The sequence below is a fragment of the Octodon degus genome, unplaced genomic scaffold (assembly GCF_000260255.1).
Source record: "Octodon degus isolate 3935 unplaced genomic scaffold, OctDeg1.0 scaffold00022, whole genome shotgun sequence".
NCBI classification, from domain to species: domain Eukaryota; kingdom Metazoa; phylum Chordata; class Mammalia; order Rodentia; family Octodontidae; genus Octodon; species Octodon degus.
The window spans coordinates 15,688,254-15,707,616 of NW_004524598.1; the positions used below are offsets into that span (position 1 = coordinate 15,688,254).

Genomic DNA, 19,363 nt, shown 5'->3' on the forward strand with positions numbered 1-19,363 from the left:
AATGAAGGATGTCACCGTGTGCCCTCACCCACCAGACCTAGTACTGCGTGACATTGAGTGGAAGGGCAGGCTCATAGAAATGAAGGATGTCACCGCGTGCCCTCACCCACCAGACCTGGCACTGCATGACATTGAGTGGAAGGGCAGGCTCATAGAAATGAAGGATGTCACCGCGTGCCCTCACCCACCAGACTTGGCACTGTGTGACATGAGCCTCCTCCCCAAGACCAAAAGGATACCAGAGTTAAATATTTTGAACCTGTATCTATAAAGGCAGCCATAACCATACAACTAAAGGGACTCGAGGAAGAGGGGTTCCAAGCTTCTTCACACACCGGCAGGAACTTGAAGCAAGGGGGTTTATTTTAGGATAGATCCATGGCAATTTGTTTTACTCTAATACAGTTTAAAAAAAAATGTGTGCATTCGCTGTCTTTTTAGATCCATCTCATAGCACTGGACTCTTTAGTTATCGCACGCAACCATGCTGAATTATTACGTGGTAACAGTGCAGTGAGGAGGCCCTGTCCCTAGGTCGGGAAAGGAACCAGGTTGAACTTTCAGAAATGAAGGATGTAACAGCAAAAACAGGGCAGCAAAACAGTGCGGGCCTTCTAAGCAGACCTGCACTCCTGGTGGGTGCTTGTGGAAATGCACTTCTGGTGCCAAGTGTAGGAAGGAATGCACCCCTAGCAGCCTGCCCCTGACTTACGTGTTCTCGTCCTGTAGTCCCAGGTTGTGGGACATTATTGCGAATCTTAAGCCACTTTGCCTTTCCTGACCTCTACCCCCCAACAAGGTATTTTTAGAAAAGATAGTAACTTAATTTGGCTGTATCTTTCACTGGTACTTAGAAAAATCAGCACAAAGTGAAGGAAGAAGGCAGACTGAAGAAATGATTTAACAAAGAAATTCCTAGCCATCCCTAATACATTTAGTATAATTAGAGTCATTTTAAAAGAAGGGGAGGGGCCCAGGATGTAGCTCAGAGGCACAGCACCTGCCCAGCAAGCGCGAGGTCCTGAGTTCGATTCCTGGTTTCAAAAATAAATGAGTAAATAAAAGAAGAGGAGGGAGGGAGGGAGGGAAAAAGAAGGAGGAAGAGGAGAAAGTAAAAGGGAGGAGGGGCAGGTGGGAGGAAGAGGAGGATGAGGCGTTTCTGAATGAAAAGGTCCCTTATTTGCTTTGCCAAAAGAAGGCAAAAAGAATTTCAACAAGGAATCCTGAGAAGGGAAAAAGAAGGGTGAGGAAAAAATCTGTCATTATATCCAACCAACATGATCGACAGAAAGAATATGTATTCCAATTTGGATTTTTTGAAGAAGAGAGAAAACAAGTCACTAGTCTTATAAATAAAGAGAAGTGTGAAGGTGAGGCAGTTAAATCCATATCTCCAGATTTGGAGATGGTCTCTGTGTTCCAAGTTTCTGTAATCTATATTAGATTATCAGCTCAACTTTGAAAACAGTATAGAAGTTCCTTGGGAGGCTTTAAAAACTTTTATCTGTTGGGGCCGACGAGATAGCTCAGTGGACTAAAGCACCTGCTTAGGCAAGCTTAGGCAAGCGCAGGGGACGCAGTTCCATCCCTGGCACCACATGATACGCCAGCTCCACCCCGGGACAGGCTGAGCCGGCCAGGGTCTGGGCATAGTGGCGCACACCTGAAATCCCAGCGCTAAGGAAGCTGAAAGCAGGAGGATCACCACCAGTCCAAGATGCATAGTGAGACCGTGCAACAACCGAATGCATTAAAAAAAAATTTTTTTTTTGTCTGTTGATTCTTTTGCTTCATTGAATAGAACTCTTCATTAAGGCTAGTGCTGCCATGGCATGATTCCTGGCCTTCTTCCAGTGTTCTCTCAGCACTTGTAAGGCTCGCCAGGAACCAAACTGTGGGGATAGAGCTGTGGATCATGTGGATGATGTATGTGCTTTTACCAAATACAGGATCCTCTGGCCAAGTTCTGGCTTCTGTGGCAGGAGCAGCCAGTGGTTACTAGGATTAGTAAAGTAAAATGTTTATGATAGCACAGGCATCTTCTCATATACTTCTCTTTTTTATGGCTTGCTTCTCATTCCAGGCAGTTCATTTAATTATTTGTACCAGGAATTGAACTCACGACTGCATAATTGCCCCGCAGACACTGTGCCACTGAGATTTATTCCTGGCCCCTCCTGGCAGTTTTGGAGGTTAATCTACATTAAATATTTTTTCTTTAGATCTCAGGTGGTTATCAAAAGAAAGGATAAAGCCAAAAATAAGTGACTACCAATTTATATTATTCCATAGTTTTCCTTCATAATGATGTTTCCTTTTATACTTTTTAGAAAACTTACAGTTTTTCCCCAAATGCATCTGTCCAAGCTAGGCTGGATTGTTTGGAGCAGCTGTTCTCAAAATTGGCCTATCATTTGTAGTCATCTGGGAGTTTTAAAAACTAGATGTAGATGCCAAGGCTTTGCCCTGAATTGAGTTAGAATCGAGTGATCCCTGGAAGTTGTGCTCAGAAGTTGATTATTCCTTAGGTGCTTGATGCCGTTCTAGTTCATCATTTCCATCACCAGCGGAAGGAAGCCACATTCTGGACTCTTAGTTCGGTGTTCCATTCCTGGTCAAAGATGGCATTTTCTATTTTCAATCGTAGAACTTTTTTTCTTAATGCCATACAAAGTTTTCAGAAGTAACAAATTTATTTTCTCTTAGCAATTAGAATAGAGAAAAAAGGAGAGGATGCTGATGGACAGTTAGAATTCTTTGCCACCTTATGAAAAAATGACTTCAATATTTGAACATAGAAATAATGTGCCTGGGCCAGCGAGATAGCTCAGTGGACTAAAGCACCTGCTTAGGCAAGCGCGAGGCCTGCGGTTTGGTCTCCAGCATCACATGGAGTGCCAGCCCCATTCCCAGGGCAGGCTGAGCTGGCCACAGAGTGTAGGTGTAGTAGCGCACACATGTAATCCCAGCGCTGGGGAGGCTGAGCACAGGAGGATCAGTATGAGTCCATGCTGCATAGTGAGACCCTGTAACAACCAAATACATTTAAAAAATAATAAAAGAATAATAAAAGAAATAATGTGCCTACCTGATGTGGGGGCAGATACCTGCAATTCCTTCAGCTACCGAGGCTGAGATAGGCAAATTGCAAGTTCAAGGCCAGCCTGGGCAAGTGAGATATGTCTCAAAATAAAATTTTAAAAGAGGAGTGGTGGGCTGGGGATAGCTTGGTGGTCTAAGTGCCTATCTGGCAAGCAGAAGGACCCAACTTTGATCCCTGGTACTATATGCCATGCGAGCCCTTCGCTGAGCCACCACAGAATCCGGGCATGGTGGTGCTGGGGAGGCTGAGACAGGAGGATCACTATGAGATAGCTCAGCAGCGTAAGTGTCTGCCTGACAACCCAAGGTCCTGAGTTGATCCCTGCTACCAAACAAAACAAAACAAAACAAAACTCCCCCAAAACAAAAGAGGAATAGTGATTATAGCTTACGGATAGACTGCATTCCTAGCATGGGTTTGGTTTTCTGTACCACATAAAGGGGAGGGCATATGTAGATACATTAGTACATTTATTGAATTGGATGTGCATAATATTTACATTTTTGTCAGGTGGAAATTTTAAGAAGCCAGTGGGCAAACCCTATGATTCATTCAGTGTTCTCTAAAAGATGAATTCCTTCGGTATTTTCTTACCAGCTTTGAAGGTTCTAACACTTCATGGAAATGAGTGGAGCTGGCTTGGGATCGCTTTTCTCTGCTAGAGATTGTTGCACGCACTTGGACAAGTTCTCTTGTCTTTAAGAACCACACGAAGACCAACTAGCTAAGCTTCTGAAGAAGTAGGCTTTGGAGAACAGTTATTACAATGCAAATCTATCTTAGAATGAGGTGGCTGGCGCCCCAGCTATTGCTGGTGACTAGAGAATCAGTCTCCACCACAGTGTAGAGTAGTCATGCTAGAAAGTTTGCAGGGCCGGTGAGATAGCTCGGTGGACTAAGCACCTGCTTAGGCAAGCGCAGGGACCGCAGTTTGATCCTCTGCACCACAGGCCACGCCGGCCCCACCCCCAGGCGCGCTGAGCCAGCGATGGAGTCTGTGGTGGTGCACCCCTGTCATCCCAGCATTAGGAGGGCTGAAAACAGGAGGATCACTATGAGTCTGAGCTGTGTAGTGAGACCCTGCACAAGAAAAAAAAAAAAGAAAAAGAACAGAAAAGAAACAGTTGGCAGTTCTACAGTATTTGTCTCATAGGACATCAGTGCGCCATCAGTCTCTAGTTTCTTGCTGTTATACTTGCCGTTGAATACATACATTTCTGGGAAGGAGTAGTAAACCAAAACTGTGTCAGGTTTTGTTTAAAATAGTTCAGTGGAGTCGAGGTATTGAACCCGAGAAATACGCTGCTGTGAGCGACAACTTTATTTGGTATCCCACCTGGATGATTCACTGCACAAGAAGCAGAATAGCCATGAATGTTAACCTATGCAACTTCCAGAAATCATTTGGAAATACTCGAAATAGTTAAAAACTGTAACTGTCACGTTATTCCAAAGCTTCATTTCCATCCATGACATGTGCTGCTCTTCTTCTAATAACTGAAGTTTATTTCTTGCTAAGAGGGGGAAAATGGTAAGAGGAGCATTACGGAAGCGGTTAGATTGCAAAAACAAGTCATTAGAGGGAAAGAAACTCTATAATTCCCAAAATAGCAGGTAGGAACAACATTGAGCACTAAGAAAATATGGGAATGTGTAATCAGAAAGAAAGCAGCTCCTTGTAACAGCTGGCTATTGCTGTTCAGTGATGACAGCGACAGACCACTGTGGTTAGCTTTCTTATTTGTGGGTCAGATAGCAAGGCTCTGGTGATGTTGGCTGAGGCTGACGCTGATGAAGCCCTGGGCTGCAGCCTGCGTCCACCTCTGCTTCGCAAGGCTCTCATCTCTGTGGATCGGCAGGCTCTGTGTATACACCTCTAAAGCAATGCCAGAACCACAGGGCAACAAGCAGAAATGCCAGCGCCACCTCAGGGCTGGGCCGGAGCCCTCACACCCTCAATTCACTTTATATTTTATTGACCAGTGTGGGCCACAAGTTCATGTCCAAAGAGAAGAGGGAAGAGAATACAGATGCCCCTGACTTAATAGTTCAACTTAAGATATAAAGGGTCTACAGCCTTCTAAGTGCTGGGATTACAGTTCACACCACCATTCCCAATCTCAATCACTTCTCAGTGTGCTCCCGGGGTGGGGCTGGCATGGCACACCAGGGATCGAACCCTGGTCACTGTGCTCTGCCTAAGCAGGTGCATTAGCCCACTGAGCTATCTGGCCAGCCCTTCAACTTAAGATTTTTAATTTTATCATGATGCAAAAGGGCATTGATAGGGCCAGTGATACAGTTCAGCAGCATAAATGCCTGCCTAGCAAGCACAAGGTCCTGAGTTCAATTCCCAGTACCAAAATAAAAAGGGCGTTAATAGAGCCAGGCTACTTTTCACTTTTAGCACAGTAACTTACATGAAATATTCTATACTTATCATAAAAATAGGCTCTGTGTTAGAACATTATGAGCTTATTTAAGGGAGGCTTGGTTAAGCTATGATGCTATCTAGGTTAGCTGTATTAAGTACATTTTTGACAGTGTTTGCCACTGACTGAGTTTTCTGGGCCATCACTGTGGTAAGTTGGGGATCACGTATGTACTTCGCCTTTTGTGGAAGGAACTTCAGAGCTACGTGGCAAAGACGTGGGAAAAAGATGATAAGGAATTAGGGCTGTTGAATCTTCCACTTTAAATCACAGTATGATGATTAATAATATTTCAGAGGAATGTTTTGATTCTTCAGATACCTCTTTTTAAAAATTTATGGCTAAGCTATTATCAGTAGGCTTGCTTTTTATGTGAGGATGATGCTCAAATTCACCTCTGTGATTAAGGTTTATGCAAGTGAAATTTGACGCGCTGCAGAGCTAGGAGAGATGAGGGCATCGAGTAGGAACGGTCCCTGGGTGCCCTCAGCGTTGAATAGGAAATGTAAGATTTCAGCATTACCCAAGTTTTTGAAAATGTTGTTATAAAAACAACTTTTAAAAATCTTGGCTTGTAGGTGCTGAGAAGGTAGCTCAGTGGCATAAGCACCTTCCTGGAAAGCACAAAGACCCAAGTTTGATTCCTGGCCCCATATGCTGTGCTGGTCCCAGGCCCTGGAACCCCAGGTGGTGCATGCCTATAATCCCAGTGCTGGGGAGGTTGAGTCAGGAGGCTTACTGAGAGTTTGAGACCAGCCTGGGGGCTACAATTTTGAGCACAAGTTTGGGTGCAAACTGCATAGTGAGACCCTGTCTCAAAAACAACAACAACAACAACAACAACAACAACAACAACAACAACAACAACAATCTTGGCTTATAAATACAAAGAAAAGTGTTTGAGATTAGTGTCTCCTTGCTAATTCAATTTAAAAAATCAGTAGAGGCTGGCATTGTGGCTCAGGGTTGGAGCACTTGCCTAGCATATGCAAGACCGCAGCTTTAATAAGTCCATATTAACAGTTCGATCCTTTGGATCTGTGACTAATTCTAAGAAAGACTATAGTTTTGTTAAAAAATCCAGTGCTTCTTGATGAAAGCAGAAATGAAATTATTTGATTCTTTTGACTGATTGTTTCATTAATAACTATTATAAATGAGAATATGAGCAAGTTATGTTTACTTAATATTACTAGTGTTTTCAGTTGGAGTATGAAATAAACTTCAGATTTGACTCTGAATGAATTCAGTATGATTCTTCTTCAGTGTCTCAGCTGCAGGGAGAAGTGGTGAGATCCCAGCTTCTTAGATCCCCGCAGTGACTGATGCTGAGTTCTGTCCTTAGGAAGCCGTCTGGCCAGCGTTACACTCACCAGGGAAAGCAGTGGTGCAGAAATGAGTAGCCTGCACAGCAGGCCAGAGGAAAATGTACCAAAGTATAAGTGAGGGACTTCTCTGTTTTCCTTTTTCACAGTTAATTTTTATTGAGAAACAAATAGCAATGAGACAGTTTCAAAACCGATTAATACGATAGTTTCAATAATTAATATATTGCATATTGTTGTCTTCGTAGTGGTTATTCATAGTATAAGATGCAGACATGATATCCTGTCCAAACACTGTTAGTACAAATCTTACTTCTCATTGAATTAAGAGAAAGTAGCTGCATATCTATCCTAACTATTTTGTATATACAGATACAAAATGGTCCTTTATTTGTATCTCCTTTTTTTGGTTTAATTTTGTCAGAGATGGGTATTCCATTGCCATTTAAATATTGTAGGTACATGAATTCAGCAAAATAATCCAAAACAGTCCAGTAGTCCATAATAGTAGTGGGTTATCCATAGGACTGGCAGTGTCAGAAGTTGTTGACTTGAGCCTTTTACAGCTCAGAATATTAATATGGATTTACTTTTTATACCTAATTTTTATCCTTTTCTTAGAGAAAAAAGGGCTATAAGATCAGGCAGCATTTTGGCCCTAGCCTTTCAAGGTCAGTGAAGACTCAGGACATAGTAGAACCTGTACTGTAACATCCTGTAACTCAGTTGTGTCCCAAATTTACTGATCAAGGAGATTATGGGGCCACACAGGAAAGTGATCGATGATGTAGAGTGTGCCTAAGGAGAGTCACATGGAGAGAAAACATTCTCTCAGGCTTTCTCAGAGAGCATATTGGCCAAGCAGTGGCCGTGGCTCATCCACATGGCTGATACTGACAAAGGATCTGCAAACTGTGGTACAGGGTTTCAGGGTAAATCCTGAGGAGATTTGACTGACCTTGTCAGATACAAACGTTACATTTCTTGTTACATAGGTCTTGCTTTATCTTGGTCTTAACCATTCATAGTAGTTGTGATTACAACAAGTAGTACTGAGCTTTACATGTATTATGACATCTAATGCTCAAACAGCCTGTCAAGGTAGAAATTCCTATTAATCTTACTTGCAGATGAGGGAATAAACACAAAGATGTTCCTGTATTTCAGAGTTTCCATAATTCTGTATAGTGCTTTTTGCTAAAAAGTTGAATAACTTTTAAAGCAAGAAAACTGTACCATTTTCAGTGCTCCCAGTCTGCAGGCAGTGTGATGCATACCCCTTCCACAGCTTTCTTGTAGGCTAGTTCTGTCCAGCAGTGGGAAGACTGAGTTCTGTGGACCCCTATCTTAAGCAAGTTCTGAAATTCTCTGAACTTCAGTTTCCTCATATGTAAAATGGCGCTAATTACTTCTCACCATTGTTGAGGCTATCAAATGAAATATATGAAAACAATTTCTACATGTAAATCAAGTATGCCATAAAGTCAGGTCGTGATTTATTATGCAGTCAAACATTTAAAATTAGGTAGAATATTATAAGCAGATGTTTCCTGGACAACACATAATACATTCATAATCAGAACATTAAAAACAAAGACGTGGAAGCTGGCCCTGATGCTGAAGATCTGATTGGCTGTGATGTAAACTTGAGCCATCTCCGAGTTCTGTGAAGGGTACGTGAAGTGGTAGTGCTGTGTGTGGTAACACCAGTTCTCGCTTCCAAGGCGTACACAGATAACCAGTAGTAAGCAATACCATTATTTTACCGATATCTTGAATTGCTGTTTATTAATGTTTCTCACAGGTTTCTGTAGAATTAGGATTTTTAGTCTTAAATAATTAAATGAGAGAAAACCTTTTTGTTTTATTTATTCTTGTATTCCCTATTGTGTAGACCATTGTCTGCTGTGCACTTGTTTAAAGAATGAATGAAATAATATTCTGACAGTTGAAAAAGGGCTTTATAAGTAGGTACCATGCATTGTACATGAAAATATTAAGAATAATATTCATAATACTTATTGATTAAAAAATACAGTGAATTCTTAAATTTCAAAAAATTGCTACAGTAAAAGACAAATTAACACCAGCCCCCAAAGTCCTCCCGCTCGCCTCAGACACTTAGCCCAGTGTTCTGGCCCGTCTGCTGCAGCTCTGGGAGCCTCCTCGGTGAGCATCGTTAGTGTATTGTCAGGGCTGCTTCAGTGTCCTGAACTGATGCGCGACACTTACCTTTCATGGTGGTTTTTGCTTTGAGCAACAGCCAGAAGTTACACAATGCCACATTCCCTGAATGAGGCGAAAAGCCCTCGTGCTGTTTTTACAAGTCTCATTTTTTGTTGGACGGCACTCAGCAGCAGCGTTCGTTGAATCTTTGGTTATGCCTTACAAAGACACACACACAAGAGTACTCCCAGAACTGGTTTAGAAAGTGGCGAGAATGGTGGGGTAAATGAGAGGTAGTATTTTCAAGGGGATTCATAGCAATCTCTTTTTTACTAGAGTAACATTTTTAAAAAAATTTAAATATTCAATTTATACTTTTCTTATACCTCATATCCTGAGATTTCTTTGACTCACATATTTGGCAAATTTGTCATTGTGTCTCATGTGCTTTCCTTAGGGTCGCGCTTCCTTAACACAAGAGAAAGCGAAGTTTGCCCATGAACATAAAGAAATGAAGAACCTAGAAGCCATTGTTAAAGAAATAAAACCAACTGTTCTTATAGGTAAGTATTTTCTCCCCTTTTTCGTTCCCATTCCTCAGTCTTTTAGAAATAAGTTAGCTTTTTTCAAACTCTAGCCCTTAGAATTCTAAATAATTATAGTCACTACAGTAACAGCATCCCAGACACCTACTTGTAATGTCTGAGTTCGGTTCCATCTGGGTATTTCCGGGGTGTGAGGCCCCTTTGCTGACGCTGTCAGTCTGCTGTGATCTGGCCTGGTGGGCACTTTTCCAGGCTTGATTACCTCAGAGAGGTGGTCCGGAGAACACCAAGCAGTGCCTGGACATACTTGTTTTTAGTTGTCTTAACTAGAAAAGGACTTTGGAGAGGTAGGGGAGACTACTGACATGTTGTAAGGTGAGGCCAGGGATGCTGTTAAATAATCCTAAAATGCACTAGGTAGCCCTGCAACAAGAAATTAATTCAGCTCAAAGTGCTGATAGTGCTAAGGTTGAAAAACACTAAAGCTGAGACTTCTAGAAGACAAGAATCGTATCTCATACACTTTTATTCTTCTTGTAGGACTTAACATAATTCTTACAAATTGTATGTGCACAGTAAGAGTGAAATATTGTCAGATTTGTATACTTAAAAACAATTTCAAAGGAAACCATGAATGTTCATCTTGTGTGTGTGCATCTGTCTTTACATTGCTTCATACTCTAATCCTTGAGCTCTTGGGTAGTTAACTATATTGAGAATAATGATGATAATTATAATAAAAACTACTGACTGCCTGACAGGAGTTTTACTAAATGCTTAGGATTCTTTAGTAAAATGTATTCTTTCAATAATCTTACAGCTTTCCATTTTCATTATGCTAATTGCTTTATTCTCCTTTTGATGAGTGAAACTCCAATTTTCCAGATGAATGAAATTGTCTGAGATGTTAACATTGTTTACAAAACATAATTGCTTTACAGCCCGATAGACTGAAGTGGCTCAGAGAACTGCTCATGGCGTGGGCGGGTGCTGCCCATTTAGCTTCCTGCTACAAATGCCTGTAATCAGCGTCCATGCGATGAGCCACTAAGCTAGATATTAGGAGTCAAATGCTGCATCTGTAATTCTTAAAGGTGCTTATTGATTTATAACCCTAAAGATTGTTGGCATTAATAAACAATTATTTTTATCATTATACTTTAATGCAAATAATCTTCATTGTGTTTAGCATCTACTAGAAAATGGCCCAACATACTTTGTTTCGAGGGTTTCTTGGGGGGTGAATGGATGGCAGTCCGAATCACCGATTTCTCCTGTCCTTATTAGGAGTTGCTGCGATAGGCGGCGCATTCACAGAGCCGATTCTCAAAGATATGGCTGCCTTCAACCAACGCCCTATTATTTTTGCTTTGAGTAATCCAACCAGCAAAGCAGAATGTTCTGCAGAGCAGTGCTATAAAATAACTCAGGTAAAAGAAAACGGGTATCTTAATAATCAGATTTTGAAATCAGAGGGGGGCCCGGGGTGTTAAGGTGCTCACCCTACAACCTTTAAAAATTGTCTAAGCAAGACTGAAAGAAAAGTGAGCAGATACAAGGGATGGGAACTGTCCCCTTCTCCTGAGTGGTACTGTCTTCTCTTCTTAAGTAAATTTTGTTAAGTTTCAGCAGTAATTTTCTTCTAGTGCTTTTGAAGTATCTAAGATTTAAATATAAAATCTAAATAAAAAGAAAAAAAAGCTTGGTTTTTGCACAGTTATTAAAATAGCTTTTAACTAGCTAGTCCCAACATTGGAGCATGTACTATAAAACCACAATCTAATTTTTGCTTTGCTAAATTTTGGGTTTGGCTTTTGATGTTGTGGGCGGAACATTTGGATAGCTGTCTTGATATCCGGCCAGGTTGGGATAGAAGTCCTCAAGGCTTCAATACTCTGCTGTTGTTTTGTTTTGAAGTTATTTTATACTATGTTTATACTGATATATCTGATTGGTCGGCGGAGCCTTTTGTTCCTTTCAAAGACATGAAAATGTCCTTACAACAAAAGAGTGTGGGCCATATCCATGTGTCTTAATTACCCTTCTCTTGTTGCTGGGACAAATACCCGACACTCACGATGAAGGAAGGAAAGGTTTATTTAGCTCACAGTTACTGGAGGGTTCAGTCCATTTTCAGCTGGCTCCCAGGCAGAGCGGCACATGGCAGAGAGCAACCTTTCATGGTGGCGGCCAAGAGCAGAGAGCAAGGGAGGGGCAGCAGCAGCTCAAGCCCCAGCTTCTCTTCCCTTCTTACATTGAAATGCAAATTACCTGCGGGGGCGGGGCAGGTGCAGCATCCACACCCACAAAAATCAATCACAAACTCCAGAAGCCGCCCCATGACTGCATGAGGCTTTGGGGGCACCTGTACACAAACCATAACACCATATAAAACCTTCATTTGGCAAATAAAGTCACCATCAACCAGAAAGATAAACAAATACAAAGTTATGTCACTCAGCACAAGTCTGAACTTGATGACTATAGTTCATTAATACTGTATTCTTAATTTCTCATTATTAGAATTAATTTTTTGGAAGAACTCTATTGTTTACTGCCCTTATTTAGAATAACATCAATATTTCACTGTTTTAATTTTTATCTCATCTATAAATTCAGGTGCTTCCTCTCATTCCTGAATAGCTCAAACATCTTTAAGGGAAAATACAACTTTTTGAGTAGTAACAAAATTTTGGCCTATGCTTTGTGCATAGGAAGCACAAAATAAACAAATGTTGAATTATTTTATAATAGTATATATGAGTTTAGAGACTCATCTGCAGATGAATTTATAAAATAGTATAAAGTAACTGGCTTCAACTCTTATGGTCTTACCATAATGTTCTATATTGTCAGACATAAAATACTGAAAGTCATTTTGTGGCTGAAAATTAAGTCCTTTCCTAAATTAATGATATTTCCAGGATTCTAATATAATATCTGTCTTTTTTATCATTAGAAGTTTTTAATTGGAAACTTATGCAGAAATGGTTGATGGCCCTATGGGTCGGAGCACTGCAGAGAACCCGGTGATAGTCTTAGCGAATCTTTTACGCACCTCTCCTGGGAGTATAAGATAGAGGATAGTAATAATGATGCCTTCCAGAGCGTGCTGCTCACCGTCACAAAAGTTTGCCTAGACTTACAAGGAAGTTAATGAAAAGTCAGGGGGTTTGCTAAGCACCCACATTTTCGGTATGGGATAATTGTGTCATAATACATTAGGCTTAAAATAACCTACTTCCTTTTAAAGTTAGTGTTTTCTCTTGCAGGGACGTGCAATTTTCGCCAGTGGCAGTCCTTTCGATCCAGTCACTCTTCCAAATGGACGGACCCTGTATCCTGGCCAGGGCAACAATTCCTATGTGTTCCCCGGAGTTGCTCTTGGGGTTGTCGCATGTGGACTGAGGACCATCACAGACGACATCTTTCTCACTACCGCTGAGGTACTGTAAAACACCTGTTTGCCGGGCTACGAATAGGTGCAGTCTCAGTTACCTGATATTTTCTTTATCTGGTATCTCAGCCTTTCTTGAAAATGAAGTCTGAAAAACAAAATCCTTTCCATTAGAGGATTTGAGATTGTTATCAAACTCGTATGGAGTCATTAATAGAAGATTTTTCCTTGATAGCTTTTGGATATTGTGTTTTCATTTCATAGAAGGAATACTTTTTTTAAAAAAATTCATACTACTGATCAAATTCTATGACAAGAGATGATTAAAATACTGTTTCTGGGGCTGGGGAGATGGCTCAGTAGACTAAGCGAACGGCCTGAGTTCAATCCCTGGTTCCACCAAAAAAAAACCTGTTTCTAAGTGATAATTACATGATCAGTATTTCTCCGTTGAGAATCTTTGGCGATTGTGGCATTTTGAAGGCTTAAAGTCTGATGTAAATGTAGAAGAGGTGTTTACTATTATGAGTTCAGTACAAAAGACAGAAGCCAGTTCAACAAAGACAGAAAATTAAATGTTTATAAAATTATAAGAAAAATGAGTGATGACACTTCAGGAAAAGGTCTCTGAATATCAAAACAGGCCCAGTATTTTGTATTATCAGAAACCTTGAAAAGTATGATTTTCACTCCACTTGCAAGCTAACAAGGTGGCCCTGGCTTTGAATATACGGGCAGAAGACACGAAGGTGTTAGATCAGTGACAGAGGGCTCTGTTTCTCATGGCATAAAAGGTGCGGTGAGCATCCCGCCCCTCAGCGTCAGTTCCTGTGCCTCCGTGTCTCGGCCGGGGTAGCTGTGGTTGGCATGTATGGGCACAGTCAGGAACTGTGCCTACTCAGTGTTCATCTGGTCAGCACCACCTTTTCAGAATTAAACAAGGTGGAATTTGTGAATGAGAATCCATGTCTTATAGGAGAAGTGTGCTGAATTGAGTCAAACATAGCTTGGTCATTATTCAAATACATTTCTCCCGCAAAAATGCTTTCCTTTCTGTTGTGAAACCGTAACCTTAAGAACATAGGCAAAGACACTATGGCACTGACGTCACCTGAAGCAGCACACATCAGTGGTCAGCGATGGCTCATCTTGTGAGAATAGGAGTTTGGAAACTAAGGTTCGGCTCCTGTCTTTTTCTTCCCTGACTCTAAAAGCATGATACCTAGCGTCACAGGCTTTCTGTAATGCAAAAATTAGCAAACAGAAACAGATGTCTCACTTACTACGAGAGCATTTTGCTTATTTATTTTTACGTATTTAGTGCAGGTCTACAGGATCTCACTATGTAGATCGGACTCATAGTGATTCTCCTGTGTTCAGCCTCCCAAGTGCTGGGATTAAGCATGCGCCACCACTCCCAGTCTCTATCACTGTCTCAGCATGCCTAAAGATGGAACCCTGGCTGCTGCGCTCTGCCTAAGCAGGAGCTTTATAGTCTGCTGAGCTGTCTGGCAGGCCCTTTTTTTTTTTTTTTTTTTTTTTTCGGTACCCAGGATCAGACTCAGGACCTTGCGCTTGCCAGGCAGACACTTAGGCCGCTGAGCTATCTCCCTGGCCCCAAAAAGAGCACTTTAAAGTTACTTTTACATTACAGAAAATATGTAATCACTGTGTTTTAAAACAGCACACATCAGAAGAAAAAGATTATGTAGCTAGGGTTTATTTCCTAAACAACTCTAGCACCCTCTAGTGACAAATGTTATGAAAAATATTTTTCATTTCTTAGGAAGAGTAGTGAGCATTCCTAAAAAACTTTGAAGAAAAAGAAAAGATGTGATGCACATAGCCCTTTGCGTATCATAGTAGCCCTCTCAGACTGTATCTTTGGTCTCCTCACTGGTTTTCTCTTGGCCTTCAGCACAGTATTCCTGTTTCTTCCATTGCATTTACTGTTTGTCTTCTTGTAACTAAGGGTGATCACACACACATTCATTGTTTTAGTCCCTTTTCTGCTGTTTTTCCACTGTACTGGTTGATACATTGTGTCAATTTGATAAGTTTAGAAGTTTAATTAAGTGGCTCAGCAGGCGGCCAGGATTCTTAGTTTGCAGATGTGCTCAACCTATGCCAGAGGAGGGCGTGGACACCCTGTGAGGTCTACACCCCCAGCCCAGGTTGGCCGGCTTATGCTATCAGGAGGGGACAGGGGCTGGCTCGAAGCCCAGCTGCTGCCTTTGCCTTTGCTCTTTGCTGTCCTCTGCTGCCATGAGCTGCTGCTTTCTGCCACTTGCCGCTCTGCCTGGGAGCCAGCCGAGTATAGACTGAAAGCTCCGCAAACTGTGAGCTAAATAAAATCGTAACCGAGACATTCATGCACGTTGAGGTATTCCACCTGCGCATTTGTTCCCATTATCTTCAGCCTACTGGTCGGATCTGTGTGCGCCTGGTCATCTTTCATCCTAAGTCCGTTACCTGCGAAATAATTTCCCAGAAATATCTTGCTGTGGCCTCAGTATGCTTAAAACCATACTGACCAGCTGCCCTCGCTCTCAACAATCATATTTACGTAGAGATCGTCTTTCCAAGCAGGCACTAACCCTGTGAAGCCTGGCATTCTTGTCATTCTGCCTTGACCCAAAGCCTGCAAACACCATGCATATGCCCACCGAGTAACGGCTTCAGCACCTCCCCCGCCCGCCTGCCTGCCCTGAGAATTGTCCTCCACCTGCCTAAGCCTGTCCTTGAGGGCGGTGCTTCCCTCTGGCTTCATCCTGGAGACTGTGACAGATATGGCTTGTCTTGCTCTTTGTCCTTAGCCCTAGTTGTGTGCTCTTTTTCCCTCCATCTCACACAGTTTATTTAACAAGAGAAACAAGAAATCACTTGGAACAGTCTGAACAACAATTCATTGTTCATAAGTAATCATCTTTTATTGCATGATTTATAATCCATAGCTGTCCTCTTATTAAACATATTGATATTTAATTTTATTCCTAGTAGGCATCATATTCCTGTAGATTTTGTGTGTGTGTGTGCATGTGCAGGGTATCACTACGCAGCTCAAACTCACAGTGCTCCTCCTGTTTTCAGCCTCCCCAGCACTGGGATTACAGGTTCATGCCATGATACTTGGACTCAGTGGCCGGCTTAGCATGCCTGGGGGCAGGGCTGGCGTGGTGTATGGTGCCAGGGATCGAACTCTGGTCCCTGCGCTTGCCTAAGCAGGTGCTTAGTCCACTGAGCTTTCTTTAGATTTTTTAAGAAAAGCATTATAGACTGGAATATAGCTTGGCTGTTCAATTGTCTACCTGGTAAGTGCAAGGACCCGTTTTTTTTTTTTTCCGGTACCAGGGATTGAACTCAGGACCCTGTGCTTGGCAGGCAAGTGCTTATTCTACTGAGCTATTTCCCTTGGCCAAGGACCCAGGTTTGATCTCCTGATACCATGTGCCATGCTGGCCACCAAAACCAGGCGTGATAGTGCACACCTGTAATCCCATTGCTGGGAGGCTGAGACAGGAGGATCACTACAAGTCTGAGCTGTGTAGTGAGAACCCTGTACCAAATAAATAAAAGTTTTTTAAAACTTTTTTTTTATAAAACAAAAGCATTACATTTTATTTATTTATTTTTATGGAACCGGGGATTGAAATAAGGCCCTTGCACTTGCCAGGCAAGCACTTATTTTACTGAGCTATCTCCCTGGCCCAAAAGCATTATATTTTAAAAGATTATATTGTAGATTTTTGGGTAGTATTGGGGATTGAACTCACAGCCCAGGATTTTCACATTTAGCCACATGCCCTGCCATTGTTATTTTTTATTTTGACGCAGTATTTCACTGAGTTTCCCAGGTTGGGCTCACGTTGCAGCTCTGCTTCAGCTTCCCAGAGCACAGGCACTGTGGGCAGGGCCACCACATCTGGCTGATTATTTTCTTTAAGGACAGAGAGTCTACCAGATCTTTCAGAGTTCTGGGAGCACCTCGGGAATGTTATACACAAAGCAGAAACCCTTAAGACTTGTGAAAGTGAACTAAACAGAAGGAATTGTACAACCTAGCAAGAATTAAATGGAGAGATACTTGAAATCAGCCACAGCGTAGTGAGAGAGAGAAGAGTCGGTGCACGGCAGAGGCGGCAAGCAGGCTTTTGAAGGCGTCGATAAGTGCGAGCAAGATCGGAGCTCCTGTGCGCCCATTCCTTTCCCGCGATGTGTTGGTCCACTTTGAGTTATTATAAACGAAATGCCGCAGGCAGACTCGCTTTATAAAGAAGTTGTGTTGATCCCACAGTTTTAGAGGCCACGTGCAAACAGCACGGCACAGCACGGCACGGCTCTGGCGAGGGCCCCGCAGTGGGTGGTAAGTGCGTGTGAGCCAACCAGCCGAAGCCTGGGCCAGCCGGCTCCTCCCAGTGCCTCCTGTCCCGGCCTCTCCAGGCTCCTCTGCTGAAGGCTCTGCCCCGCCACTGCTGCATGGAGTGCAACTTCCAACACATGATTGGGGGCCGCACTTAAACTCATCAGAGCATAGCACCCCTAGAATCAGCTCCTTATACTGGTTTGCTGCCTGACCCTGTTCCACAGTTTCTTGTCCTCCTCTCTGTGTGTCAGGCATGCACGGAGGGGAAGGATTTGGAATGATTCTTTACTTCACCATCTCCTGACTGTTCCTTGTCTCTTTAATGAGACATTTTTGTAGCATTCTAGAGAAAGAAACTGATAACCGGACGAGGTGGCACAAGCACTTAATCCCAGCTCTCTGGGAGACTGAGACAGGAGGATCAATCACTGAGTTGGAGGCGGCCTCAGGGCTACAGAAATGAGCACAAAGCCAGCCGGAACTGCATAGTGAGACCTCGTTTCAAAACAAAACAAAGCGAAAGGGTGTTGAATGCGCGCAGTATGCTAGTTGCTATGGGGCGTACACATTGCTCAAATGAACAGTCGAAAAATTCGAAGTTGATTGACTTGCAAATCAGAGAGCTGACCGCAAAGACTATTTTACTTACACTTTGCCATGCTGGCGATTTATCTCTTCTTTTTAAAATGAAATAGCCTTGATGCGTTGAGCACAGTGATAGATAATGGTGTAAATTCTTTGCTGGCATTTACTTTACTTAATGCCATGAGTTAGGAGCTGTTTGTCACCAGTCATATATTACTGATGAGGAAACTGGCCTTCAGTGTTAATAAATTTGCCCAAATTCAAGCAGATAGTAAGTACAGTCAGGACTCAAAGCTGGGCTCAGCTCACACTGGAGCCTGAGTCGTCAGCCCCCACGTAATCCCATCTTACCTACTCCTTTTTTCTCTGTGCAAATAGGGAACAGTGTGATACCATAAAGGTTTTTGCTTTAACATTTAAGAAATTCCAACCAATTTAGTCTGGTGGAATCCTTGGCAGAATAACAGAAGTAACAAGGTTTTAAAAATAATCTCTGTTCAATGGAGTATTGGCATAAAATGTTTTTATTTTATTTGAATCATTATTTAAAATAATTTTTCATCAAATCTTTTTTTTTTCTCTTAATATCGTCTCAGTAAACTTGCATAACTTTCACTTCACTACCATGTGGTTGGGATTAGTGTGACCAGCAAGAAATTACCAGTTGACAACTTGGTGCCTAATTGAAATGCTAGCAGGCAGGAAGACCTGTCTTCTCTTTTACTCTTCCTGCGACATACCTAGACTCTCGGGGCTTAGAGCTTGGGGTGGGGGGCGTCGAGGTTGTGAGTCTACCTCTCTGCCTCCCTAGGGTTCACTAAGTAGTCTGTCACCCTTTCATTTAGAACTAGGGGATGTTGTGGGGACAGCGAGTGGCAGCCCTTGCTGGTAGAAGGTCAGCTGCTCCCGAATGTGGAGAGCTAAACTTTTCTGAGGACTTGAGTCTGAAGTGGCTTCCTCAGCCTCCTGCTCTGCCTGCTGGTGGCGGTCCGCAAGCGGGACGCAGTGACACACGGCCCTGGGCAGCTGCCATCCCTTAGCTAAGGCTCTTCCCCTTAATTCCACCATCCGCCTCTTCTTTTCCTTTCTCTTCTCTCTTCTTAGTGTGCTAACTGGAAAGATCTAACATTTTAGGAAACTGTAAAAACAAATCTGAAAAAGAAAAAAAAAAGGAATAGGAGTGAGAGGAGCCCTGGATTCTGTTCCCACCTTTTTCTCTGTGTGAGCCCACCAACTAGCACGCTTCTCTTGGGCTCTGTTTTTAGATTGATATAAAAACGAGATAGAGACCCAGTCCTAGCCCAGGTCCGGTGAGTGTGTGGAGAGCTTCCTGCTAACCTGCGCCGGCAGGACCAGTCCCAGCCCAGGCGCAGCGTGGGCCGGACCCTCTCCCACCCCCTCGGGCTGCCCCCCATCACTCCACCTTACCTGCCCCACCCCTCCCGCC

General features: G+C 42.6%; 1 protein-coding gene across 1 annotated transcript in view; it reads left to right on the forward strand.

Moving 5' to 3' along the window:
- Me1 (malic enzyme 1) overlaps positions 1–19,363 on the forward strand; it is a 134,829-nt gene that overhangs the window by 106,451 nt on the left and 9,015 nt on the right. Inside the window, exons 9-11 of the mRNA XM_004628258.2 lie at positions 9,484–9,589; positions 10,859–11,001; positions 12,844–13,017. Of these exons, the coding sequence (XP_004628315.1) occupies positions 9,484–9,589; positions 10,859–11,001; positions 12,844–13,017 (423 nt within the window). The remainder of the gene's footprint in view (positions 1–9,483; positions 9,590–10,858; positions 11,002–12,843; positions 13,018–19,363) is intronic.